Source organism: Parambassis ranga, chromosome 5, assembly GCF_900634625.1.
Source record: "Parambassis ranga chromosome 5, fParRan2.1, whole genome shotgun sequence".
Taxonomy (NCBI): domain Eukaryota; kingdom Metazoa; phylum Chordata; class Actinopteri; family Ambassidae; genus Parambassis; species Parambassis ranga.
The window spans coordinates 27499003-27526487 of record NC_041026.1 but is presented as its reverse complement, the minus strand read 5'-3'; the positions used below and the strand labels follow the sequence as shown (position 1 = coordinate 27526487).

The 27485-nt window shown below is 40.3% G+C and overlaps 3 protein-coding genes and 1 long non-coding RNA gene across 4 annotated transcripts; all 4 read right to left on the bottom strand.

The window, feature by feature from the left end:
• Positions 1-407: 407 nt before the first annotated feature.
• pdrg1 (p53 and DNA-damage regulated 1) lies at positions 408-4263 on the bottom strand. Its single transcript, XM_028407140.1, has 5 exons — positions 4137-4263; positions 3117-3192; positions 2846-2920; positions 2669-2749; positions 408-722 (listed from the first exon to the last, which is right to left on the bottom strand). The coding sequence occupies exons 1-5, from the start codon at positions 4218-4220 to the stop codon at positions 640-642; spliced, it is 399 nt and encodes a 132-aa protein (XP_028262941.1). The 5' UTR covers positions 4221-4263; the 3' UTR covers positions 408-639.
• A 1491-nt stretch (positions 4264-5754) lies between these two features.
• fam217bb (family with sequence similarity 217 member Bb) lies at positions 5755-8044 on the bottom strand. The gene is made up of 4 exons (XM_028405227.1): positions 7914-8044; positions 7528-7606; positions 7152-7219; positions 5755-7069 (listed from the first exon to the last, which is right to left on the bottom strand). Exons 1-4 carry the CDS (start codon positions 8027-8029, stop codon positions 5755-5757), a joined length of 1578 nt encoding a protein of 525 aa, XP_028261028.1. The 5' UTR covers positions 8030-8044.
• A 3168-nt stretch (positions 8045-11212) lies between these two features.
• LOC114435519 (scavenger receptor cysteine-rich domain-containing group B protein-like) lies at positions 11213-15201 on the bottom strand. The gene is made up of 10 exons (XM_028405226.1): positions 15180-15201; positions 14739-15080; positions 14022-14363; positions 13598-13981; positions 13309-13523; positions 12086-12237; positions 11743-11982; positions 11497-11656; positions 11319-11397; positions 11213-11223 (listed from the first exon to the last, which is right to left on the bottom strand). Exons 1-10 carry the CDS (start codon positions 15199-15201, stop codon positions 11213-11215), a joined length of 1947 nt encoding a protein of 648 aa, XP_028261027.1.
• A 336-nt stretch (positions 15202-15537) lies between these two features.
• On the bottom strand, positions 15538-18975 carry LOC114436506 (uncharacterized). The gene is made up of 3 exons (XR_003670688.1): positions 18944-18975; positions 17376-17474; positions 15538-15797 (listed from the first exon to the last, which is right to left on the bottom strand). It is a non-coding gene; the product is annotated as an uncharacterized LOC114436506 (long non-coding RNA).
• Between the last annotated feature and the right edge of the window lie 8510 nt (positions 18976-27485).

The following is a 27485-nucleotide window of genomic DNA, read 5'->3' as shown; positions in this document are numbered from 1 at the left end:
AAAACACACTTGTGTTCCAAGGCATAAAACATAGATGAAACTGTAGCCACAAACCACCTGCTCCTGACAATGGACACATCAAACTGATTTGAGTTTTCATTTTGTAGATTTAAACCATAATCGATTGGAAAGTCTCACCCTTATTGACTGCCATTGAAAGTGCAGGCTCAGCTCCCAAGTAGCTCCCCAGTTCTCTAACTTGTAATATCTTCCTTTGTGTTTAGAGTTAGGTGACATGCAATACATTTTCTTTCTCTGCATCTGAAAGTCTAAATTAAAATTGTCACAGATAAAAGGTATGGTCTAGCATTTTCTTTAGAAACTGCACATTCTAGTTAACTTCATAGTGCTAAACATATTGTTTAGCATGGTTGTAAAAAATCATTTATACTCTGATAAACCAAACATCTGTCTTAAATTAGAACTTTATATTGTGACAATATCTGAAACAAAAATGTGTGAATAGAAGGTTGCTTGGATGTCGACAGATACTGTTTGGATGCTATTCGGCGTGTCATCAGATCATCCATGGCACATGACGGTATCTGAATGGCAGCACAGAGCGTCACAGGTGAGGCTCTTTGGCAACTTGTGTGCAATGTGTCCTTATGTACTGTGACATGCCTGGCAGAGCTCATGTCACCTCTTCAACACGCTGTTAATCGCTTTGATTTCATCAGTGGACAGTGGAGACAGGTGGTATCCTCTCAGTTCAGGCTTTCCTGCAAACAAACAAACAAGAAAACAAACATCATAATAATAATCTGCTGTCATGAATGCTCACAATAACAACTATATAACAGCAACTGACCGGTTCTCTGGATGTTATTGTAGCTGAGGCTTTTCCCCAAAAATAACACTGAGTATTTTTCCTTTTTAACTGCTTTACCAGAGGAATAATTACTGAGCCTCACCCCCTCCCTGTTTGGTTCTCCAAGTCTACAGCTATGACTGAATGGACTCAGTTTCCATTCCTGCTTCCAATATATGCACCACTGGGAGAGATTCAGAGCCTGACAATACATCAGCGGCAATTGACGACCTATTAGAAAAGAGATTACCCTCTAGAAAAACACAATTTACTGAAGACCGGACATTCCTCATAGAGGACTGCAGGGATAATTCATGAGCATGTATGGGTCCAAAGATGATGGGTGAAATGTCACAAGAGCATAAAACGGTCCAAGAAGTGCAGAATGAATCCAAAACAAAAAGATTAAAATGCATCCTCCTCAGAGGCTCTGATGATACATTGGAACACTGAGTTTCTAATTACAATACAGTTGGACTGAAGATACAAGAACTGTGCGATTGTGTAAATAATCAAAAATATGTACTACAAACAAACGATAGGATCTGTGCCTCTATTTTATGGACCCATTCATACTGTGGATTTCATTTGGATGTTACAAAACGTGAACGCGCCAAAACAATCCTGCACACTGAAGGACACGCATAATTCCTTTATTTATGATGTTATGAGACCTTTATGAAGTCAAATTTATGGGTGGAATTTGGATTGTGTGGAAGTGCACAACATTCGGCTCTTTTGCTGATTTTATGATCTTATCCACCTCTTAGAAGAACTTATTGTTTCATACTGGGTGCTCAAAGGGAGATGTCACAACTTTAGTAGTTTTATGTTTGGTAAAAGGGCCTTTACCTGAGGAGGTTTAACGATTTAACAGATAGCTGAGCAGACTAATAATGTGCCTGGCAGTTCAATTGTTTGGATTGTTTTTAAGCTTCAACTAGTGGAGGGTCAAATGGAGGGTCAGGAAGAGAAGGTAGCTCATAAAGAGAAAAATGTAGGAGGAGGAGAAGTCAGCCAGATGCAATCAGACCCATCAAAAGTCAACTTGCACCAACCAGGTCTACATGATGTGGTTTATTTGCCTTTCATTAAATTCAAGGACGCCTTATAAAGGAAATAAGTATGAGCAACACAGATAAAAAGTATGAATAACAATAGCTAAACACATAAAAACCTCAGATAGAAATCATTTGTGTGATAAATAGAGCTGGATCAACAAGAGATCAGATGACAACTGTAGATCTTGAGGAGAAAGTCACAGTGTTACAGAGACAGAGCGCAACACAATAAAAGGACCTGTTCCTCGGAGACGTCAATACGTGAGAGTACTAGAGTCCAGGGGACAACATTTTTATCATGAGAGCTTCACATGATTATCTGTGCTGTTCAGCCAGCATGTGGAAGACTGCACACTATTCTGTGATTTACTGGGCAGAAAACAACAAGGCTGAAGAGAACAGAAGTACCGGGAGTACGATGGTGAGAAGGTCAGCTCCATTGGTGGACTAAAACTAGCCACTGTGGAAGCAGTGTTGGAGGAGGATGAGTATCATTATTACGCATGTCATGTTCTCTGTGCAATTCTGCAGTTCCTGAACTTTTTCCTTTGTAAACGTCTGGTGTATTTATGCTATGTTTATTATCATGAAAATGTGCCTTAACATATAACCCTATGTCGCAGAGCTTGGGGAGCTTGAATTCTTCTATTTTATGGTCTTTTGTTTGTTTTTTTGGAAACAAAATAGAGCCCAAAGGCTACATAAAACGTTTTCATGACATCAGTGTTAATTTCCAAAAGATCAATGTATTCATTCAAAGCACATAGTGACTCGTCTCTGTTCCAAACACTCCTACCTTGTATCTCATTGAGATGATTGACTTTTGCTTTAAGGCCTTTGCGAAGGTCATTTATCTCCTTATCCAGCTGCTCCTGATCTACAGAAGAGGGACAAAAACCAGAGGAGTTCAGAAAATGTGTTCGTGTAAAACAATTTCCAACATGTTTAGATTTTGTGATTTGAAAGTGTTTACCTTTCTGAATCATCTCTGTTGTCTTCACTTTGGGAAATTTAATGAACATGTTCCCAAAACAAACCTTCACTTTCTCTGCAAACATCAGCAGTGATAAATGTCATTTCAAATTCAGTGACATAATGTACAGTACAAGAATAACAACAGATCCACAAAAACATGCAATTCTGTGGAAAAATGATTTACATTTAATTAAAAATAGTACAAAGAAAAACTCTTAGTTCTGATGCTTTACTCTTCTATGACAGCACTCCACTGAAGGGTCACTTACCTGTATCTGACACTTCATGTTTGAGTGCATTCAATGCCTCCCTGTTCCTGTTTCTCTTTGAGTCCAGGTCCACAATCTGGAAGAACAATAAAGATTATAAACATTAAACTGCACCATAAAATAAGTTCACTCTTCATAAATCATGAATGGTGAGAAAGTATTCCCAAGAATCGGACATGAAGGTAGCATCAGTGGTTTAAAGTTACAGTAAGTAAATGTTTATTGTACTCACTCACTCACACACACACACAGTGATTTTGTCCACTAGTAGGTACACTACTACATTTTACCAGGATTATAGGATTTAGTTTCCAATAAACAGCTAAAGTGAGCAAACACACTGGACCACCGCCCCTTGTTTCTCAATGTTTTAATACAGGGACATTTGTCTGCAAATCCAACTTTGCAGAATTATATCCTGATCTCCAAGATCATTAAACGGGAGAAGTAAGCCAGGGTCCACCCAGTCCTAACTGCCAGATCTCCACATCCAGGAGGTGAATCACCAGTGACACACCAGACCCTCATTACTCATTCCTAACACAACAAGTTCCTCCAAGTCATCCGGGTTAGAAAGGTGGATTGCAGGATACGTAATTCAATATTTGCACGTTTTTGACACACACATTTAAGGAGCCGCCTTCTTATTCCAGAGCCATATTAACTACACAGTTTGCAGACTCGGTTTTAAATGAGATTTAAGACCTAAACAGGTCCAATTAACTGGAAGAGATGCCAACTAACTGCATAGTTAATGCTCATAGAAACGGAAGTTTTATCGTTGTTTATACTCTCTTAATATTTGTGAGGAGTATTTTTCTCGCCGCTATTATTGATTTGTCACCACACACCTGCCCACGGGTCCGAGTGTAAGTTTATCTCACTTCAAGCTGTTAGCTAGTATAAGCTAGCTGTTAGCTTACAACTTAGCTAGTTAGGGTTACATGCGGGTTTTCCGAGCGGCCGAGCGCTGCAACAAAGCAGCAACAAATTATTCCTGACAAGTAAACTCTTAGTGACCTGCTGTTTAGTGGTGAGAACATCCTCAGCAGCCTCCTCAACTTCAGTCAAATACTCCAAAATACGCTGCGACTCGCCGTCCATGGTTGTGGTGGGTCTTGCTTTGAAAATACGTTCGGTGGGAAACAATGACTTGGAACAGAAGGTTCCGGCACAAAAAAACAACACATTTCTCTTGATTTAATGTTGGCTGGCACAGTTTTTTTTACCGCCACCTTCTGTAATGACATATATTTAGATTTAAGTATCTGTCTCTATCTGTCTCTAAACCTTATGCTATCTTTCTCTTATTATTCTTTTTTTTCTCCTTCCTCCATACTTCACTTGGTTTGGTTTTCTCGGTCTAACCTAAATCCTTAATGACTTCACCTCATATTTTTCTTCAATAAATACTGGACAAGGTTTTTATTTATATTTTTTTATATATATATTTATTTTAAATAAGTGCAGTGTGGGAAATGCAAAAATGACACAAGAGAAAGCTGGATTTAGCCTCACACAATCTTTTGTAATTTTTTTACATTAATTTAAAATAAATTTGTGCAATACGTCACATTACATCACCCTATACTTTATCAAGATTTGTTTGACCTGCAGTCTAAATATATTTTGCACAGGGACTGGGAGTGAACAGCAATACAGCTAGTCTTGCCACTAAATTTCAAATGGAATGAGGTCCAGGTTCTTTGTTGGCTAATCAATATAATGTGATATCACAAAGACATTTATTTTGTTTGTTGGTTTTGGAGCCATCTGAGTGTAGCTTTGGCTTCATGTTTGCGCTTCTTATCTCTCTGCAGCATCTCAGGTTTTTCCTCCTACCTTGACTGAAATGTTCTCGCTGCCAAGTCATGCTGCCTGAGTACACTGGGATAAGAGGCACTGGGGAGAAACATGACATGCAATAATACATCTCATCGTCTCCACCAGCAGGCCAGAACAGAAAACATTTTTCCTTCTATGTAATCATAATTGTAAATTAGGACAGAACAACTGTTGTACTGTACCATGAGTCAGTAAACATGTATTTAGAGAAATGAAACACAATAAAAGCTACATTTACTTTCAAAGATGGTGCTCAGTTGCATGTAAAACCAACCTGGTAATGTTAAAAAATACATTATATCATACTGTATGTGCCCTTTTACACTGTGATTAACCTGTAAATATATTAGTTTATTAAAGTTTTGAAGCACTGCAGACATTCATGTGAATTACACAGTCAATCTGAAGAGTTTATATTTTTTAATAACTGTTTTTAATGATTCTTTGTTTTTTGACAGACCATGTAGTGTTGTTTACTTCATTCACATCTTTAAGTAAAAAGTCTTTTATACAAATATATACAAAATGTATAGTAGGCTTATTGGGTTACATTAAACCAGAAACACAACGCATGCTCTTTTTACATTTGATCAATCATGTGAATGTATGATCACCATCCACTGTAGCGTATTCGACTGCAATCACTAGAATAAGCATCCATAGTTGACTATAAACAGCTGAAAACATGAATACATAATCTTGCTGTACCCATTCAAATGAGGAAGAATAAAAGAAAATACATTCATTATTAACTCTCTAAGTGGTGACAGGAGCTTCAGTAGTAAACATTCTGCTACGTGACAAATTCAACTTGTTTGGGCCTGTTTGGTCTCTGCACAGGTGAATATTTGGACCCAGGTAAATTGTTCATGATTGCAGTGACAGCATCTGGTTTTATCTCCCGCTCCTTAAACTCAGCAGCTCTCCACCGTTCAGCACCACTTTTTCTGCACTCAGACCCACTCCGTCTTTTCTCTGGCCCATTCTGTTGCCTCTCCACTCCACTTCTCCTCTGCTCTGAGCCACTCCTCCTCCTCCTAAACCCTCCTGCCCTACAGTCCAACACATTCCCCTTCCCTGCCCCGTCTCCACACTCCCTGGCAGTGGACTGAGGTCCTGTTGTAGCACCTTGGACGGGGTTGCGGATGTTTCCTGAGGCTTGCATTCTCCTCAGGTGGCTGTTGGTCCTCACGGGGCTGTTGAACCTCAGTGCTTGGGACCCTCTTCCTGAGGAGTGCACCCGGCTCTCGCTGTAGCTCCTTTTAGGCAGTGATGTGGGTCCCCTGCTGCGCTCCAGCATGGGACTCAGCCTGGACTGACGGGTGTAGCTGTGAGAGGAGCGGCAGCAAGACATGCCACAGGTGGAGTATCGTATCTGACAGAGAGTACAGGCACAGCCGGAGAGAAGGGAAGAGTGACTGGCCACAGAGGAGAGAAAGGTGAGGGGGAAGGCACGCTGACACTGGAGGATGCACTTGGGAGTGCTGAGGCGTGATGAGGCACTAGCAGGTGACCTGTGGCAGCTGGATACAACCTCTGCTGCTGCTGACCTCCCACTCTCTTCCTGGACAGTCTGGATCTGACGCCACTCCAGCTGCAGCAGCCTTTCAAGGTACCTTTCCAAAGGACCCACAGGCCTGGGCTGAGGGGCCCCGTGGCCCTCAATGTTGTAGAAAAGAGCCAGCTGACTGAGGCTCCAGGAATTAAAGGGTGGAGGTAGGAAATCCGGGAAGTCATATCCTCCACGGCCCTGTCTTCTGTTCCTGTAGCTGAGAGAGGAGCAGTCCTCACCCTCCATGACCTCTGGCCTGAGCTCCAGGTGCGGAGGAACACAACCGGAGCATGACACAGGAAGTCTCTCTGACTCAGACAAGTCAGTGTCACTGTCCTCTCCATGGCTGCTCACACACTCTGTTGTCAAAGTCGGTGAGCTTCTCTCCAGCAAGTCAGAGTCAGACAGGCGATGGCAGGGAAAGGCTGCTGTGTGTCTGCTCCCACTGAAACTTGCGTGTTTGTGTTTCCTGTGGCTGCTGTGCTGCATCTTTGGCTCCATCCTGCCCTTTGCTGGGGACGCTGGATGAGACTTTGACTCTAAGGTTCCCTGAGCACTGCAGAGAAAAGTACATTATTAGCCCAGCACTCAGGAAGCAGAGACGGACACAGAGCTCCACAAACTGATCGTGATCTTACCTTTGTTGAGGAGAATTGTGTTTGGTTGAGTGGGTGTTAGGCTTGTGCTTTCTTCTATGCTGCAGCCTCTGCAATTACAAACACACTATACATTACAGTACATACCCCACATTATTCTGACTAAACCTAAAAATATGAATTGAAAATTCCATATTAAATGAATCTAAATCTTGTTTAATTTTTATGCAGCGCATCTTAATACAAAAAAAATATATAAAAACAGTAATACATAAAAAAAATTAAAGAAAAAAAAGCAAATCTAGCAGGGGCAGCTTTTTATTGTCGTGAAGATTGGCCACCATATATTTTTATAAAAAATTGTGATATGACATTTGAAACATTTTCTCTTTGAAAACACTTGTAAACACCGACTTACTTTCGCCTCATTATTTTCCTGACTTATGAAGGTGGGCTGCACAGGTTTCCTCTGAGACTGCCTCCTTCCCATTTTGTTGCTAGGAAAAAAAATCAGGTATTAAAAAAATAAAGAGTGACCCAGATAAGACATATGAGACAAAACATATATAATATAGGAACAATAACAGGAGCGGTGCAGTGCAGTCATGGCGTCTCTTTGTGGTGTGTTCACAGACATATAGACGGATTAAAGATCACAGTGAAGTCACACACACACAGCGTCCCGACGCAGCGGCATTCTTTACACAAACCCCACCTCAGACGCCACCCTTTATTCCTGTATGATAGCCTAATAATAATAATAATAATAATAATAATAGCAATGATGATGGTGGCCGGCGCTACCTGGGCACATTAGGCCTGTTGTTGTTCCACGAAGCCTTCTTCTTCCATTCCCTCTCCCTGATGGAAACCCGCTCCGGGCATCCTTGTGCCACTCGCTCCTGCAGGATGGTGCCCATCCCAGTTTACAGCAGGCACCAATGAAATGGGCGAGTGGGCTGTTCACGCGAAACACGGTGCTGTGATCATAATGAGTGGGGGCTCCAAATGCTCAAACGTACCCCCCTGTCTATTTTTAATGGAATCCTGTGCGGTGTAGCTGCATTTCAGCTGGCGGCCAGCAGAGGGAAGTGCGGCTCTGCACCTGTCGCAGCTAGTCACAAACCTTTGCACACAAAACGAAACAAATGTCACGCCAAAAAACAGATGTTTTATGATGGTGTTATATTTTGCTAGGAGACTAAATTATCACTAGCAATACCTACTATAACATATATACTATACTAACAATAACTACTTCAGATTAGACTACTTCTCTCTCTCTCTAATATATATATATATATATATTCTCATATATATTCTCATATATATATATATATATATATATATATATATATATATATATATATATATGGGAATGTATATTTCAGCGTATCTTAAAACTGTATTCTGTATTCTTCTTAAATAATGGATCATATTGGGTATTACATAATGATCTAAAGTGTTAAATGTAATATTATGTCATCAAAAGTTGGATAAAGTATGATAATGAAGTCTAGAAATATAATTTAATTTCTGCATTAATTTTAATACTAGTAGTAATACTAGATTAGTATTATTGACTTCTGTTTTTGATCTGTGTTTCTGAAGGAAGAGTATCCACCCAAACAACCACTGAAGAGAGTAAGGTCAGGAGTCTTGACACACAGGAAGATAAGATGCACCAGCTATACAGAGACAAAGGGACACTGCATGATCTATTACAAGGTGAAGCTTGTTCACAGGCTGCGCAGAGCACAGAGACATATTCTTGTGGTCAGAGCCAGTCAGCGATACTGCTACTTGTTCCCCACGCCTCTGCAGACTGTGAAGAAGAGGCAGCTGAATGTGGAGAAACAGATCACTGTCAGCCACTCACCTCTGAGAGTGCCAGTGAAGGAACGGAGAGCAGAGGATCTAACTGTTCAAAGATGGTGAAGTCAACAACACAGGTGATACAAATATCCACTGAGAAAATGACAAATGCTTTTTGTTGTAAGGTGTGTGGAGAAGATTTTTGCAGCTGGAGCCTGCTATTGACACATATTCAATTACACACTTCAAACCACGCAGCATCTCTATAAGGTGCTCTCCAGCCCTCAGACACAAATAAGGAGGAAAATCTGTGCCACATCTGCAGCAAAACGTTTAAAACAAAGTTTGGTTTAAAGACACACATGCTGAGTCACACGGGGGAGATTTTCAAGAGGGGAGTGTCTAAAAATACACATGAGGATCCACAGGATGGAGAAGCCCTTCACCTGTGAGTTTTGTAAGAAAATGTTTAGGCAGAAGATTCACCTGGTACATTTGAGAATTCACACTGGAGAGAAGCCGTAGCACTTCAACATCTGCTCCACACAATTCGCATACAAAGTTGACCTCATAAAACATGCAAAGATCCACACAAAGACATGAAATCCACTGCGGGTACATCCACTGAAGCGCAAATCGACTCACTTCTTTGAAAGGGTGTTGGTGCACCTTCATGGACTACAGTTATGCTATTATTCTATATCACCAGCTGGTAGGGACCACATACATTCTTGGATTTTGCTTGTTGCCCAGCCCTGTGTTTGCTTTGTTGGTCTCACTTGTTTACAGATTTGTTTGTGTGGAATTAAAAGCTTTATTTTTTTGGATGATAACTTGGTGTTTTTTGTGATCTTTGGAATTGAGTCATTCCCTGGTTACAGGTCATCTCTTGTATTGTTTATTACAAGTCCACTCAGCTGTAGAATTAATAGTCCATCAGTTGTATATCCTCTTCCTGTAAGATGTAAGTCCAAAGTAAAGCTTATGAAACTTATGAAAAAAATAAGAAATTACTAAACAGAATGAATGTTTGTCCTGTGGAGGGCAGTAATAATAACATTACAATGTCTTGGCTTTGGCTTCTTTTGCTTTCATAGTAAAAGCATGGTCGGCATGAAGCTGGACTCCCTGGTGACAGTGGCAGAGAGGAGAACACTAAGAAAACTCCTGGCTATTATGGACGATGCCAGTCATCCTCTGCACACTGTCATCAGCGCTCAGAGGAGCCTGAACAGTCACAGGCTGCTCCTCCCCAAGAGCAGGACCAACAGACTCAGAGACTCCTTTCTCCCCCGATCCATCAAACTTTACAACTCTCCTTTTGGCAGGAGGGGGAGAAGGAAGGAGGAGTACAGCCTGCCAGATACAACACATGTGCAATAATTTATATGTGCAACAATCCATCTGTACCATTTATGCTGCTGTGCAATGTTTGTTTACATTTACTGCACTATATTACATTACCATTTATGCTGCTGTGCAAATTTTGTACATAATCCCTTTACATTTACTGCATCTCACATCTTTTATCTTTTATTTTTATCTTTCATTTTTTTACTGCACTTTATTCTATTTTATTCTATTTAATTCTTGCTCTGACTGTTGGTGTTGTAGTGCTGCTGGTACCCAAATTTCCCCGAGGGACCTTCCCAAAGGGATTAATAAAGTCTATTCTATTCTATTCTATTCTATTCTATTCTATTCTATTCTATTCTAATAAAGCCAGGGTTGGTAATTTTATTCAGTAACCTATGTACTGTAGCAAACACACAAACCTCTGTACCCTTAGACAGACACTATACCCTCTTACATGTCACACTTTCTTACATTTCCTCTTCTTTTATAAATATTATAATTTCTTTTCTATAAAGCCTAAGCAATGGCTTCATAAATTGGATACACTTTAAGAGATTTTGTTTTTTGTGAACATTGTTTTTGCAGAAATTAGGCAAGCCTGAAGAGAATACCTAACAATGACTTGGTTGGATTATTAAAAGACAGTACACATTACAGTTTATTGGCACTTTCAGATGTTTCAATGATGGCTCATTATGTTGTGTATTTTATATATGCATTTTTATTAAAACGAATTTTTCATTAATGTTCTGTTAAAATGGTCTATATTTTTTAACAGAACAGAAAAGCTGTTATGTTTAGAGCTGCTGTTACTGAGACACTAGAATAGAGCAGAGAGAAGAGAAGGCTGAGTGATACAAGATGCCAAGCATAATCATAAAATCATACATCTAATGAAAGTATTAGGTTAACCAGCTTACTCCATTAGCATGTCACTGGCCCCCTAAAAATGAAATGAAAAGGAAATCAAATGAAACCTTCAATGCAGACCAAAACATCAACATGTGACAGACACCTGATAATGTATCCTCTACTTACAGGTTATTGGTCCAATGGTGAGCAGATCAAGCTGAGTTGAGATGTGAACTGAGCGTCTCCCCCTCCTGCTTCTGCATTTCTGAGAGGTGAGGAGGTGGTGGACTGTTTAACACGCATACACAGAAGTACTGATCGCATGGTGATAGTTGAAAAGTACCACAATGGTAGTCTGACTCACTGGAACACAAGTGTTCCCAATCCTGTTGCACAGGCTCAGTCTGCAGTGAAGGATGATGTATGGGTTGGTATCCCGAAGAGAGGAGATCTGGGCAGAGAAACAAGCACGGGAGGAATTGCCATTCTCCAACACTGACACTTGCTGAGGGTTAACGGGACACCTGGGGAAATGGTAAATCTATATTTTCACTTTTTCAAATATGGTCCATGTGTCTTTTTGAAGACGTCAGAATTAGGAGACACCTACCCGCCCTGAATGAGAAAGAATCGCATTGGGTCATCAGGGTTTGTTGTGTGAGTGATATAGCAGTCTTCAAGGACAACTACTAAACTTCTGTCATTCTCATCTGAAAACACGCCCACATACAGGGGAGAGCCCGCTGGCAGAGTGACCCAGCCTGGTTGGTAGGAGAAATAAAATCTGGAGTCACGGTAAAGGGATATATAGGCTGTGGATCTGGCACCTGACCCCGAAAGACCCTGTCCTCTGTAAAGAAAGAATGACATGGAGATGCAAAGTATTATATCCCTGTCACATTTCTTGATTATCAAGTGATGTTAAATGGTGGGGATGATTATAGAAGACATACAGGAGATCTTGGTTGATAATGCCTGTCAGGTTGGCATTTATTTCCAAGGGATACACACAGGAGAAAGGAATAACCTTAGGTAAAGTTGAGGTATCACCACTTTGATGGTAGAAGAACAAAGAGTTGGAGTAGATGGCATGGGTTCTGTTAGTCTGAAAGAACAAAATGTTAATGTCATTAATACAAAGGAGCAATAAAAAGGATCAGGATGTTCACTATAAATGTTGTCAGCACTTCAGTTTGAGACCTGTAAAGCTGCAATTAAAGCTTGATTAATTACTTTAATCTGTTCTATTATAATTTAAAGATGTAGTGAATAGGTATCCGTTCATTCAAACCTCGGCCAAATGAGTTCACACTGCACACTGACTACATCTATCAGCATCAGGGAATCTAAACAATGATTTGCAATATGTTCAAAATGACAGCAATATGACTTGCATCATATAGCTATCAGTTCAGTGGTCAGCATAACTGATGATGCCAGGGGGCGGATGTCTACAGAAAAACAATACTATGAGTCCAGTTGACAACTTTTGACTATAACATGACCCTGATGGATGAGAAGTCATGATATGATATGATATAGATTTGATGGTTTATTTCTGGTAAAGTAGCAGCATAAGAGAGGGGTTTTAAGATTTGACCCTCTGTCCGTCATGTAAGATCATCAGTGATTTCAGTGTATGCCTCAGAATGAGATATGTTTACATTCATTATTTGCAGTCTACGTGTCTTTAATTGTAACACAAACCGTCTAATAACCTCAAAGGTAGAATTTCATAGAACCCTTTTCTGGTGCTGGTGTGAAGATCATGTCACACGTGTGAGCCGCTGGGAGACTTTGCTGCACCATAAAATTTATACAACATTCAACTAGCACCACGATCTGCTGAAGCTATGTAGCTTCTGCTTGGTGCCGAAATCTGATCAAGTAATTGGCAACAGTAGAGGTCCATGCAAGGCTAAAAACAAATCATTAATCTCATGAACCATAAACCATCTTCTCTCCAATGGTGTTTTACTAATCATCAGGATTGCTGCATTTGCTTTTTAATTTAATTAATCAGCAGAAACACAGACTTTCCGAGGGAGACTACTAAAATCCTCAAATCAGTGCAAACGTTCAAGAACCAATTAAATAAACTGACATCGTCATGAAATGCACTGTAGGAAGCAATATGTAATCCTTTACATGAGCTGCAAAAAAAACCCGTGTCTACCTCCAGTACTGTTCCACAGGAGCCAGACCATCGATCCACTTCGTACCACACCTTAGAGTCATGCAGTCTGTAACTGGAACAATAAGATTCAGCCATGTGACCAGAGAATGGATCCAGACCTGATGATAGAAGGCTGTCCAAACGTACACCAACTTCAAGATGGTCATGAGAACATATAAGCTGAGAGGCTTGTAGTAGAGTCTGCTGTTCTGAAACTTAAGGAGTGAAAACTTTAGTGAAAGATTTAAACTCTGTATGAATACATTTGGCAGAAAAAATATAAATTTACCTTGACATATGACACTGGCATCTTCTGCATGACGACAGTCGTGGGATCCAAACCTTTGGTGTGCACAATCTGTTATGGCTGATTCATTGCCTCTGCACTGAACATCATCCAACCAGATTGGTCCACTGCCCTGTCCAAACTGTGCTGCTTGTGGTGCTGATACCGCCCTGCCACAACCCAGCTGCTGACAGACCACCTGAGCATCATTCAGATCCCAAAGGTCATCACAGACAGTCCCCCACTGGCCATTATGAAAGATCTCCACTCTGCCAGAACATGGGCTTGTAGAATTCACTAGTCTCACTGGGGCATTTGTTGGTGTTGGTTCAGTTGTGGTTGTAGCTGTGAAAGGTGAAATAGACATCAATGTAGTTCTATTTGGTCAAAACAGCTTAATGTGGCTGAACAAAAGAGATAAATGTACCTTGACATATGACACTGGCATCTTCTCCATGACCACAGTTGTGGGATCCAAACCCTTGGTGTGCACATTCTGTTATGTCTGATTCATTGCCTCTGCACTGAACATTGTCCAACCAGATTGGTCCACTACCCTGTCCAAACTGTGCCTGATGTAATGCTGATACAGCCCTGCCACAACCAAGCTGATGACAAACTACCTGAGCATTATTTAGGTCCCAGATGTCATCACACACTGTTCCCCACTGGCCATTAAGGAAGATTTCCACCCTGCCTGAGCATGGACTTGAAGAATTGGCTAGTCTCACTGGGGCATTTGTTGGTGTTGGTTCAGTTGTGGTTGTAGCTGTGGAAAGTGAGTTACACGTCAGTGTACTTCCATTTAGATGTGTTGGGGTGTCAAACTCTGTCAGAAAAGTGGCCAACTTTTAAAACTGGGTCTAACTTAAGTAACATTCCTTCAACATATTTAAAGGTACATTGTTTACATCTTTTCACAATTGGCAACAAAACAAAAACAAAAAACAAAGGAGAGATCAAATTTAAAACACATCAACACAAGTATGATTTTTTGTCTCAACTAACATGGTGTATCTTTTCAAATATAGTTGACCACGGGTTATCGGCTCAGGAGTTGTTACAGCTGTTCAAAATGGAATCAACATCAATACAAATCAAATTAGAAAAACCTGAGTGTGCTTAAATAAAATACAAACTTTACCTTGACATATGACACTGGCATCTTCTCCATGACGACAGTTGTGGGATCCAAACCCTTGGTGTGCACATTCTGTTATGGCTGATTCATTGCCTCTGCACTGAACATCATCCAACCAGATTGGTCCACTGCCCTGTCCAAACTGTGCTGCTTGTGGTGCTGATACCGCCCTGCCACAACCCAGCTGCTGACAGACCACCTGAGCATTATTTAGGTCCCAGATGTCATCACACACTGTTCCCCACTGGCCATTAAGGAAGATTTCCACCCTGCCTGAGCATGGACTTGGAGAATTAGCTAGTCTCACTGGGGCATTTGTTGGTGTTGGTTCAGTTGTGGTTGTAGCTGTGGAAAGTGAGTTACACGTCAGTGTACTTCCATTTAGATGTGTTGGGGTGTCAAACTCTGTCAGAAAAGTGGCCAACTTTTAAAACTGGGTCTAACTTAAGTAACATTCCTTCAACATATTTAAAGGTACATTGTTTACATCTTTTCACAATTGGCAACAAAACAAAAACAAAAAACAAAGGAGAGATCAAATTTAAAACACATCAACACAAGTATGATTTTTTGTCTCAACTAACATGGTGTATCTTTTCAAATATAGTTGACCACGGGTTATCGGCTCAGGAGTTGTTACAGCTGTTCAAAATGGAATCAACATCAATACAAATCAAATTAGAAAAACCTGAGTGTGCTTAAATAAAATACAAACTTTACCTTGACATATGACACTGGCATCTTCTCCATGACGACAGTTGTGGGATCCAAACCCTTGGTGTGCACATTCTGTTATGGCTGATTCATTGCCTCTGCACTGAACATCATCCAACCAGATTGGTCCACTGCCCTGTCCAAACTGTGCTGCTTGTGGTGCTGATACCGCCCTGCCACAACCCAGCTGCTGACAGACCACCTGAGCATTATTTAGGTCCCAGATGTCATCACACACTGTTCCCCACTGGCCATTAAGGAAGATTTCCACCCTGCCTGAGCATGGACTTGGAGAATTAGCTAGTCTCACTGGGGCATTTGTTGGTGTTGGTTCAGTTGTGGTTGTAGCTGTGGAAAGTGAATTACACGTCAGTGTACTTCCATTTAGATGTGTTTGGGGGCCAACTTTGAGTGGCCAACTTTTAAAAGTAACATTTCTTCAACATATTTAAAGGTATGTTGTTTTCATCTTTTCACTATTGGCAACAAAACAAAAACAAAAAACAATGGAGAGATCAAATTTAAAACACATCAACACAAGTATAATTTTTTGTCTCAACTAACATGGTGTATCTTTTCAAATATTTTTGACCACGGGTTATCGGCTCAGGAGTTGTTACAGCTGTTCAAAATGGAATCAACATCAATACAAATCAAATTAGAAAGAAACAAATCTTCTCCATGACGACAAGAAACAAATAATGCTTCATTTTTGGAACTTTTTAATTTTATACTAGGGTCAAAAAAATGAACGTTTGAAAAACACACTCAGGGATAAACTTGTTTCTGATTTGCACTTGCAACATAAAACAGTGTTGTGCAAAAAAACAACCAAAACATATTTTTAAGTATTCCTGGCTCCTTAAAAGATGGACAACATCACAGCTTCAAAGGAAGTGAGGGCAACTCTACTCTGCATTGTTCCATGTTGGCTGGCTGCAACAGGTCAAACATCCCACCTCCTTCATGTTACTACGTACATTGAACATGGACTTTTACAGCAGTTGCCATTGGCTTGGAAACTGTATGAAGTCCTTGTGTCATGGCAGTTTTTCTCTCCAGTCTGCATCTGTGAACTCTACTATCAATACTCATTGCCACCAGACCCAGTTTTGTATAACCTCTTCTGGGGGGGGGGGGGGGGGGGGGGTCTTAGTGTTAATGGCAAGCTAAAGCTAGCTCAAGGCTTTATGTGCTAGTTCTTTGTATTCTTATCTTTCATCTTTGAGCATATGAATGAGAGCATCAGAGTTATTGCTGAAAAATCCATCTATGTCATGACATCTGACCACTACTAGTCTAATCTTGCTGGTTCATTCAGACTATGCTGGTGTGAACCATGTAAACCAACATGTTCCTGTAGTTGCAGTGCATCTAAACAGCTTTTTGTGAGTATTGCCTTAACACACATATGTTTGAGTCTGAGTTTATTTATTGGGACAATGTACAATAACATTAAGCTCGAAAGAACAGAGATGTACATTAATCACATTATAGTGTGCATATAAATATACGGCAGTCAGTGTTGACATCTAACTCCAGCTCTTTTGTGGTTTGAATGCACTTATTGTTGGTCTTTTACAACAAAGGCATCTGTGACAATAAAGAAAATGCACACAATACAGTATTGTTGCTATGAATATTAGTTCAGTGAAAAAGACATATCAGTTCCATCTGTCCTTTTCTCTGGGGATAATTGATATAGGGTGGATTCAGATTAATTTACAATAGCTTCAATTCGTAGATTAGGAGATACAAACCTAAGTATCATACTAAGATGTGTTTAAAATGGCCTCCACATTCAAGCAGATTCCCACCAGTGGAAATTTTGGGGATTTTTAATGAAGGCACTGTCTATTATTAGGATGTGTCCTAAAGCATGTGACATGAATGACATGAACAGAATGTGTAAGTGTGACAGTTTACCTGCATATCCCAGAAAAACCTGGAAAAGTAGGAGTAGGAGCAACATGTTCCAGGTCATCCTGGTCATTCACAACCAGGAAACAAGATTAAACAAACTTGCTGCAAAGAACAAAAAAGATATTGTGATTGTTAAAACCTTTATTGTCAATTATACTGTTTAACTTAAACTTTTACACTACATAGCCAAAAGTATTCGCTCATCTTTCTTTACAAGCATATGAACTTAAGTGACATCCCATTTTTAATCCATGGGGTTTATTATGACGTCGGCCCACCCTTTGCAGCTCTAACAGCTTCAATTCTTCTGGGAAGGCTTTCCATCCCCAAACTGTTCCCACAAAGTTAGAATCCTGGAATTGTCCAAAATCTCTTGGTATGTAAGTAAGTATTCAGACTTCCTTTCACTAAAACTAGGGGCAAGTCCTGCTCCTGAACAACAACCTCACACCATAATCCCCCCTCCACCAAACTTCACACAATGCACTCAGACTAGTATCGTTCTCCTGGCAACTGCCAAACCCAGACTCGTCCATCAGATTGCCAGCTGGAGAAGCGTGATTTGTCACTCCAGAAAGCGCATCATCACTGTTGTGGAGTTCAGTGGCGCCGTGCATTACAACACTGCATCCAATACTTTGCATTGCACTTGGCAATATATGGCTTGGATGCAGCTGCTCGGCCATGGAAACTTATTCCATGAAGCTATCTATGCTCTGATTTTGAGATAATCTAAAGGCCACATTAAGTTTTGAGGTCTGTGGCGATTGACTCTGCAGAAAGATGGCAACCTCGGCACACTATGCACCTCAGCATCCACTGACCCCGCTCTGTCATTTAACCTGCTGTACCACTTTGTGGCTGAATTGATGTCATTCCAATTCACTTCCACTTAGTTATAATACTACTGTGGAATATTTAGTAGTGAAGAAATGTCATGAGTGGACTTGCTGTACAGGTGGCATCCTATCACAGTACCACGCTGGAATTCACTTATGTTTACACTGCTTCCAAGTAATTTACAGTTCAGTACCACTATGCACATATGCAGGAATAGGTTTTAAAGAATTATATCTGAACTACATAATGTAGTAGATTAGCTAACACAAGAACACAGGAGTCATGGTTGATTAAAAATCAGCCTTTTCTAACTAGAATAGTCATTTACCACATTAACAATGTCTGATTACTTTGTTATCTTCATTGAAAAAAAAAGTGACCCCAAACTTTTGAACGATGTAGTGTATATTTAAACAATAAAAGGGGAAATCATCTAAGGGGATAAATACATGCACTGTAAATAAAATAATAACTTAACAGTAATTAAACCTGCCTTGGAAGACTCATATTGTGAGAAACTGCACCAAGTTTGTCTCTTACCCTATGGAGTGCTGAAAATACAAGAACAAATCCACACAACTATGCTATATTGCACCTTGTAAAAACAACATATAAACTGTAACTGTGGCTGATGTTTAATCAAAGATTAAAGATTATTGGCATTCATTACCACTATATTGTTCATCTAATGCTAATAATTGCATGGCCAAGGTCAATTTTCAGTTTCTTACCTTGAAGCAGATGTCCTTGGAGACTGACGGTGCCTTGTCAGTGAAATCAGCTGGCAGACCTAAAGTTTTAAAGGACCTCCACAGAGGAGCAGGTGTGGCTGAAGATAATGGTTATCTGACATCATAGCCAGGGCCATTCTTCCAGGAAAAATTGTTTAAAAGCAACAACAAAGATCCTGGATATCTGAACTAAACAGGTGATCTAACACCACTTTGAACACAATTCATTTTGTTAGGAATCCTGTTACAGTTGTTTTTACATTGTGTGGGTGTATTGTTATATATATGCTTATACAATAGGTACGGAAAGTATTCAGACCCCCATAGATTTTTTTACTCTTTGTTATATTGCAGTCATTTGCTAAAATCATGCAAGTTCATTTTTTTCCTCAATAATGTACACACAGCACCCCATATTGACAGAGAAACACAGAGTTGTTGACATGTTTGCAGATTTAGACAGGTGTGTGTCTTTCCTAATCAAGTCCAATCAGCATCATCAAACACAGCTGGACTCAAATGAAGGTGTAGAACCATCTGATGGATGATCAGAAGAAATGGACGCACCTGAGTTCAATATATGAGTGTCACAGCAAAGGCTCTGAATACTTAGGACCATGTCATATTTCACTTTTTCTTTTTTAATACATCTGCAGAAATGTCAACAGTTCTGTGTTTTTCTGTTGATATGGGGTGCTGGTCTGAGGTGGTCTGAATACTTTCTGTATGCGTAGAAATTGTGAAGCTCCTTTAAAGTCAGCCGTTTCAGCAAAGCGTCTGACAAAGACAGTGGCCTGCATCAGTTTGGCACCTGACACGCACCTGTTTTATACATCAAGTCAAGTCAGTACCAAAGGCACAAAAGTATGCTGAAAAACTATACTGTTTTTAGATAAAGAATTTTTAGCATCGGGGTGTGGCAATGTAAGCTACCGTCTGAAAAAAGTTTGATAGAAGAAAAACAGTTCCTTTAGTAATGAAGACAAGGGTGAATTTAATAATTTGCCATTCACAAAACTTACACAGAAATTGATAATATGAGGTATGAGGATAACATCTATGTTCAATAACAGGTTTAGGAATACAAAGCTGAAAAATAAAATCTTTATTACAAGATTTTATGCAGTCACACTCCCTCTTATAACCACAGTCTATGCTTTTATTGCCTAACACATGACTGAAATTACATGACTTTGCACTACTTCTTTGACCTGCGGGCATGTTACATACACACCAGAAATGGCAGCAGTTCAAATAGGTTATGTGGATGAGCTGTAAGATCATATGGCAAGTGCCTTTGTTTGCAAAACGTTACCTAAGATTGACTGCAAACCTACCTTAGCTTTTACTAAGAGATAACAGACTATGTTTTGTGAAGCGACAACAGAGAGAGTTAATGAATAGAAAACTTGAGAAGGACAACACCACAATTTCTGTCACCACAGACAATGCCAAAAAAAAAATAACTATGTAAATTCACTCAATACAGTTACTGTAGCCTGGAGCTATGGATCAGATGTAATCACTAGCTCAAATATCAATTTAACAATCATCAGGTCTAAAAATGATTTCACAACAATGAGTAAAAAAATGGTGACACATGCTTGGTTTGGAAGCTGGTTTGCTTGAAAAAGAGTTACTGTCAGGGTTTTGTGTGAGGAGAGGACACAGTTGCAGGACACAGAGCGGTTAAAATCCAAAAAGTCTTTTATTTAAGGCCAGGAGGGCAAAACAATGCAAAACTAAAAATCACACTCGTCGTGGTCAAAGGGTAAAGTACCAAAATAACTAACTAAAAATCACACTTTGCGTGGCAGGAAAGAACTAAGGAAAAATAGGCACATGGCATAAAAGGCAGGAACGAAAAACATAACAAGAACAAAGAAACTACCTGGAACAGAGCAGGGCATGGCATGGACAAGACATGGACAGAACAAAACCCTACACCAGACGAGACGAACTAGCAAGGACAAAGGGGAAGACACAGACTATATACACAGGGACCAGGGAAGACGAGACACAGGTGACACACATGAGGGCAGGGCTGGTAATCAACAAGGAGGGAAAACACAGGAAGTAGAACACAAGACAATACACAGGGAGGACAGGGCTACCAAAGTAAAACTGGAAACACAAGACAAGACTAGACAACTAAACACAAACCCAGGAAAACAAAACACCAGAACTACAGGAAAAATAACTATAACTAAACACAGATTAAACTAAAAACCCAAAACAAGGAAATCAAAACCATAAACAAACACCAGGTCGTGACAGTTACATGAAATCTCTTTGTAGACGCCAGAATTAGAAACAATAAATTACATTACTTACAATAGTTTACATGCATTCACTGCAGTAAAGCACATTTTGCTCATATTTTAGCCTGATGAAAGAATGAATGAATTCCTAGAGTATATGATGCATTCTGGGTAAGGATTTGGGGCACTTGGCCGTACGGCCTGGCTGTGGCGCCGCCACAAAGTTGACCATTTGCCAACACACAGGAAATGGATGTATTTGTGGCTGTATCTCCCTCATACTTCCTCCAATGTGGATGACAAAAAATCAGGCATGCCGAGCCTGTCATTCTGAACCGATTGATATGCAAATGAGCTGACACTCTCATAGTGCCATCTACTCACTGTATGAATTGTGTTCAGGCTGCTTTTCCATGTTCCACACCTCGTATTTGAACTAACTCCTCCTAGGGAAATACTCTGATGGATCTGAGATTTTGTCACATGGTTCTGAAGACATGGCTGAGCAAATGTTATCAAAAACCAGATCAACGTTACACCGTGTGGGCGGGGCAATGCCATGAAGTTGACCTTTCACCCCCATAGAGAAAGCTGCTGTGATTCTTGATTTAATAATCTTATCTGCCTCTTACTCTACAATGACAGCAGCCCCCGTGCACCTTTTCATATCACCTTATCATCATATTCGGGCATGGCCACATGACTCAGCAGCGCCCCCTAGAATGAGATCTAAGTCCTGGTTTCACCTACAGGCATGAAAATCGGTACACATATGTATCTCCTCTGGACGAGAAAAAAAGTCTGTTGGAGGTAACCTCTAAAATGCACAGGAAAGCCGCCATTTTGAAAAAACTGTGCCATTTTGCATTTTTTACTCCCCACACTCCTCCTAGGGGAATTTGTCCAATCCACCTGAAAATTGATCTGGTTACTCTTACAGGATTAGGGACCAAAAGTTATCAAAAACTCAGCACTTTTTTTTCTCACAATTTTGTGAGAATAATAAGAGTATTTACTAGAAACTCAGTTGTTTTTACTAGGTGGGTTACTCCAAATTGAATGTTTTTAAATGACCAAAAGTCAACATTAGGAAATTTGAGTGATATTGAGTCGTGGAGAGCTTTCCAGAGGTTCAGAACAGTATCACATTCATAAAACATGTGCTCAGTTGTTTCTAAGTTAGTTTTTTAGTCCACATTCACCTTTTTTATTAAAAATTAGCCATTTTATGTGTTTTTTTCCATTTATCAGCACCACCCTTTATAAAATTGGTGATTAAAGGGTTAGAATCCTGGGGGAAAATGATTTTTTACTACTTTTGATCAGAACCGAAGTTAATTAGAAGGTCTATGCAAAAAGTTACAGGACATTTTTATCCCAAACAAGACGAAAGGGTAGTGTTTGTGAACGTTGCACAAGAGTTAATCTGTGGTTATTTATATCTAATCCTTGAATATTTGAGTGTGTGACTATTAAAGACAGTAATTCAGTGGTTACAATAAATAAGAGAGGTGAGATGCTGCACCCTTGCCTGATTCCTCTCTCAACCTTGAACCTGTATCATGTGCCCTCTGATAAGGAAACACAGCTATTAATATCATTGTATAACATAGCAATCATGTTGAGGAAAACATCACCAAACCCAAAATGTTTAAATGTATTGATAATTAAAGTGTCACGACCTGGTGTTTAGTTCTGGTTTTGTTTCCTTGTTTTTGTTTTTCCTGTGTCCTGTTATCTTTGTTAGGTTGTTGTTCTGTCCCCTGGGTTTCTGTTTTTGTGATGTTGTCCTGTGCTTCCTGTTTTATTTTGATAGCCTTGTCCTCCGTGTGTTTTACTTCCTGGGTTTTCCCTCCTTGTGTGATCACCTGCACCTGCCCTGTGTCTCGTTGTCTTCCCTGGTCCCTTTGTATATAGTCTGTGTCTTCCCCTCTGTCATTCCTAGTTCGTCTCGTCCAGTGTAGGGTTTGTTTCTGTCTATATCTTGTCCATGCCATGCCTTGTTCCTCGCCTACCATGCCATGTACTTCTGCCTGACCTTGGTGTGCTCCAGGTAGTAGCCTTGTTCATGCTTTGTTTTTTGTTCCTGCCTTTTTACGCCCTGTGCCTGTTTTCCTTAATCTAGTTTTGCCACGCGAAGTGTGATTTTTAGTTACCGTAGTTATTTTGTACTTTTCCTTTTGACCACGCTGAGTGTGATTTTTGGTTTTTGTATTGTTTTGCCCTCCTGGCTTTGAATAAAGGAGCTTTTGTTAGCTTTAACCGCTCTGTGCCTCTGCATTTGTGTCCTTCCCCAGACGATCCCTGACAAAAAGCATGTTTAATAGAGTCGAATGCTTTGCGGAAGTCAAAAAACAACATAAACCCATCGTCTTCAATTACGTGATTATAATCAATAAGGTCCAGGATCAGCCTTCCTTTAAGAAATCCTGACTGAGTAGGGCTAATAATGTTAGAAATGCCAGTTTGTTGCCAAACCTGTTGCCAAAACTTTAGTAAAGATTTTATAATCTGTGTTTAAGAGTGTTATAGGTCTCAGGTTGCTTAGGATCTTTTTATATTTTCCAGGTTTAGGAATCAATTTTAGTACGCCTTGTTTCATTGTTTCCATGAGCTCTTTTCGACTTATACATTCAATTAATGCTTGGAGCAATAAGAATTTTATATCTTCCCAAAAAAGTTTATAAAAGTGTGTTGTTATTCCATCTGGCCCTGGTGAATGGTTAGATGCCATGTTGTTAATAGCACCATCAAATTCAGCCATAGTTAATCCTGCATCACAAGTTTCTCTGAAATCATCCTCAATTACTGCAATCAAATGGTTAATTTTATCAAAGAAGGAAGTGACATTTTGTTCTGAGTATGAGGATTTGTAGAGATTGCTGTAAAAGTTAAAGACTTCCTTTGAGATGCGTTTGGGATCTGTACATTGTACATTATATTCTTGTCTGCACTTCTCTAAATTGCAAAAATAGGCTGTATTTTTCTCTCCCTCTTCTATCCATCTGGCTCTGGACCTGACATAAGCACTCTTAGCTTTATACAAATACATTTCATCCAGTTTGGATTCCGATATATTAATTCTTCCATTTTCTTCCTCTGTCCAATTTAACCTGCTATACAGACTCATAAGTTCTTTAACTAAATTTGTTTCTTCTTATTTCTTTTGCTTGTTTGTTTGCTAAATGCAATTGCGGATTTTCTAATGCAGAACTTTAGATATTCCCATTTAGATATTGGATTGCTGATGGCATCATCATTTTTGATCTCCAAAATTAGTGTTTTAATAGAATTACAGTACTCCACATTCTTTAACAGCTGGGAATTAAACTTCCAATAATCTTTAAATGATTTATTTTGGTTTCTGTTTTTGAGTCTTAGATTAACAGTACAGTGATCACTTAAGGGACAATTGGAGATCACTGTTTCCATAACATTTTGCAGTATTGAATGTGATACCAGCCAGTAATTAATACATGATCTAATTTGCCCATTAGGTTTGTGCCAGGAAAATTGTCTTACATCTTGGTTCAAGGTTCTCCATATGTCTATTAATTTGTTATCATTAGTGAAATTTTCCATACTTGGGTTTTTATGTTCCCTTAAAAGCCATCTATCCATCCATTCATCAGGAGTTACATATCAGATAGTCTGTAGGGAGTTTAGCATTTAGTTCCTTAACAACTGTTGATATTTGATGCAACAGGCTTATTCTTTGAATCATTGTTATACCCATAGATGTTAACCAAAGTAATCATAATGTTATCAATCTTCAAAACACAGGCCATCCAATGTCCATCTTTGTCCGCCACGTTACACAAAATATTTCCAGGACATCTGTTGAAGCAAATGGCAACACCAGCCGAGCGGTTTGTGCCATGACTGAAGAGAATTTTATCTCTTCTCTATCTTTATCTCTCTCTCATTGCTGTAACCAAAACTTTCAGAATCGTCAGAATGAGTTTCTTTAAGAAAAATGCTCGTTGCCTCTTGCAGAACAGAAAAACAGCCCTGCGCTTAATTGAGTCTTTAAGTCCCCTTGTATTGAAAGAAAAAAAAAGAAATGTCTGTTTTCAACTGGAATACAGAACACATAAACAAAGTTTATATAAGAGGTATAAGGAGGTGGAACGGAAAGGTCTTGAGGAAAAGTCCCATTTTAAACCTTACCGTATTCATTTTATGTTCAGTGTATTTCAGCCCGAACCTTTACTCAACCGTGATGCGCTTGCCTTCTATGAAACCAGATGGCCCTTTGAAGCCCACAGCTTTACCTTCTTTTCTAGCCTGAGAAATTTTTGGCCACAAAGCCTCTCTGGACCTCCTGTCTTCATGAGTTAGGGCAAAGCAAGCAAAGCAAAGTAGATCTCCTTTACACACTTTCAGTTTAAAAAGGCCGCCTCACATCAGGCAGCGCAGTTACCTTTCAGCAGTTAAACAGGATAATCACTTATTATCTTGACAAATTGACATGAACAGAATGTTTCCCTTAGCAGCTAGCTTGATAAGTGATATTAGCATTTCAGCATGCAGCTACTTTGATAACTGATGTTAGCTTCACTGAACGTTTCAGTTAGCAGCTAGGCATATTAGCATTTCAGGTAGCCACTAGCTTGATACCTGACGTTTGCCTGGAGTTGATCACGCGAATGCAAAATTCAGTCAAAGATAGCTTCATCATTCCCAGAGGCCTGGGAGTTTGAGGGTTCTTTGCAGTCTTAATCTTAGCTGTTCCTAGCACTGCGCTCTTCTGGACTGAGAGTTCTGACGTTGTGCCTGGGATCTGTTGGAGCCACTCTCTGAGTTTGTGGAGCCCGAGGGTTCCAATTACCACAGGGACCACTGTTACCTTCACCTTTCACATCTTTTCTAGCTCTTCTTTAAGCCCTTGGTATTTCTCCAGTTTATCATGTTCCTTCTTCCGTATGTTGCCCTCACTTTGGATTGCTACATCTACCACTACGGTCATACTTGGCACAGATGTTCCTGTAAACTATGCCTGCCACTTGGTTATGCCATTCCATGTACGCCCTGCCAGCTAGCATCTTACACGCTGCTGTTATGTGCTGGATTGTCTCAGGGGCATCTTTGCACAGTCTGCACCTGGGGTCCTGTCTGGTGTGGTAGACCCCAGCCTCGTTCTATCTTGTGCTCAGGGCTTGTTCCTGTGCTGCTATGATTAGTGCCTCTGTGCTGTCTTTCAGTCCAGCTTTTTCCAGCCACTGGTAGGACGTCTTGATGTCAGCCACTTCCTGTATCTGTCGGTGGTACATTCCGTGGAGGGGCTTGTCCTGCCATGATGGTTCTTGCTCCTCTTCCTCTGCATCGGGCTTCTGTTGCCTGAGGTATTCACTAAGTATTCTATCATTTGGGGCCATCTTGCTGATGTACTTGTGGATTTTTGTTGTTTCATCTTGGGTGGTGGCTCTGATGCTCACCAGTCCTCGGCCTCTTTCCTTCCTGTTAGTGTACAGCCTCAGGATGTTGGATTTGGGGTCCTCCATGCATTGTGAAGAGCTTCCTTGTCTTCACATCAGTGGCTTCTATGGTCTCTTTTGGCCAGTTTATTATGCCAGCGGGGTATCTGATAACCGGCAGGGCGTAGGTGTTGATGGCCTGGACCTTGTTCTTCCCATTTAGCTGACTCCTTAGGATTTGCCTTACTCTCTGTAGGTACTTGGTTGTGGCTGCTTTCCTTGCGGCTTCTTCGTGGTTCCCATTTGCCTGTAGGATTCCAAGGTACTTGTATCTTCCCTCAACATCCGCTATGCTGCCTTCTGAGAGTTTAATTCCCTGAGTCTTGACAACCTTCCCTCTCTTTGTTATCATTCGACCACACTTGTCCAGTCCGAATGACATTCCAATGTCGTTGCTGTATATCCTGGTGGTATGGATCAGTGAGAAGATGTCTCGCTCACTCTTGGCATACAGCTTGATGTCATCCATGTACAGGAGGTGGCTGATGCTTGCTCCATTTCGTAGTCAGTAACCGAGGCCAGTCTTGGTGATGATCTGGCTGAGGGGGTTCAGGCCTATGCAGAACAGCAGCAGGGACAGAGCATCTCCTTGGTAGATGCCACACTTGATGGAGACTTGTGCAATTGGCTTGAGGTTGGCCACTAAGGTTGTTTTCCACAGCCCCATTGAGTTCCTTATGAAGGTCCTAGGGTCCTATTGATGTTGTACAGCTCCAGGCATCCCAGGATCCATGTGTGTGGCATTGAGTCATATGCCTTCTTGTAGTCAATCCAGGCAGTGCACAGGTTGGTCAGGCCTGGTCT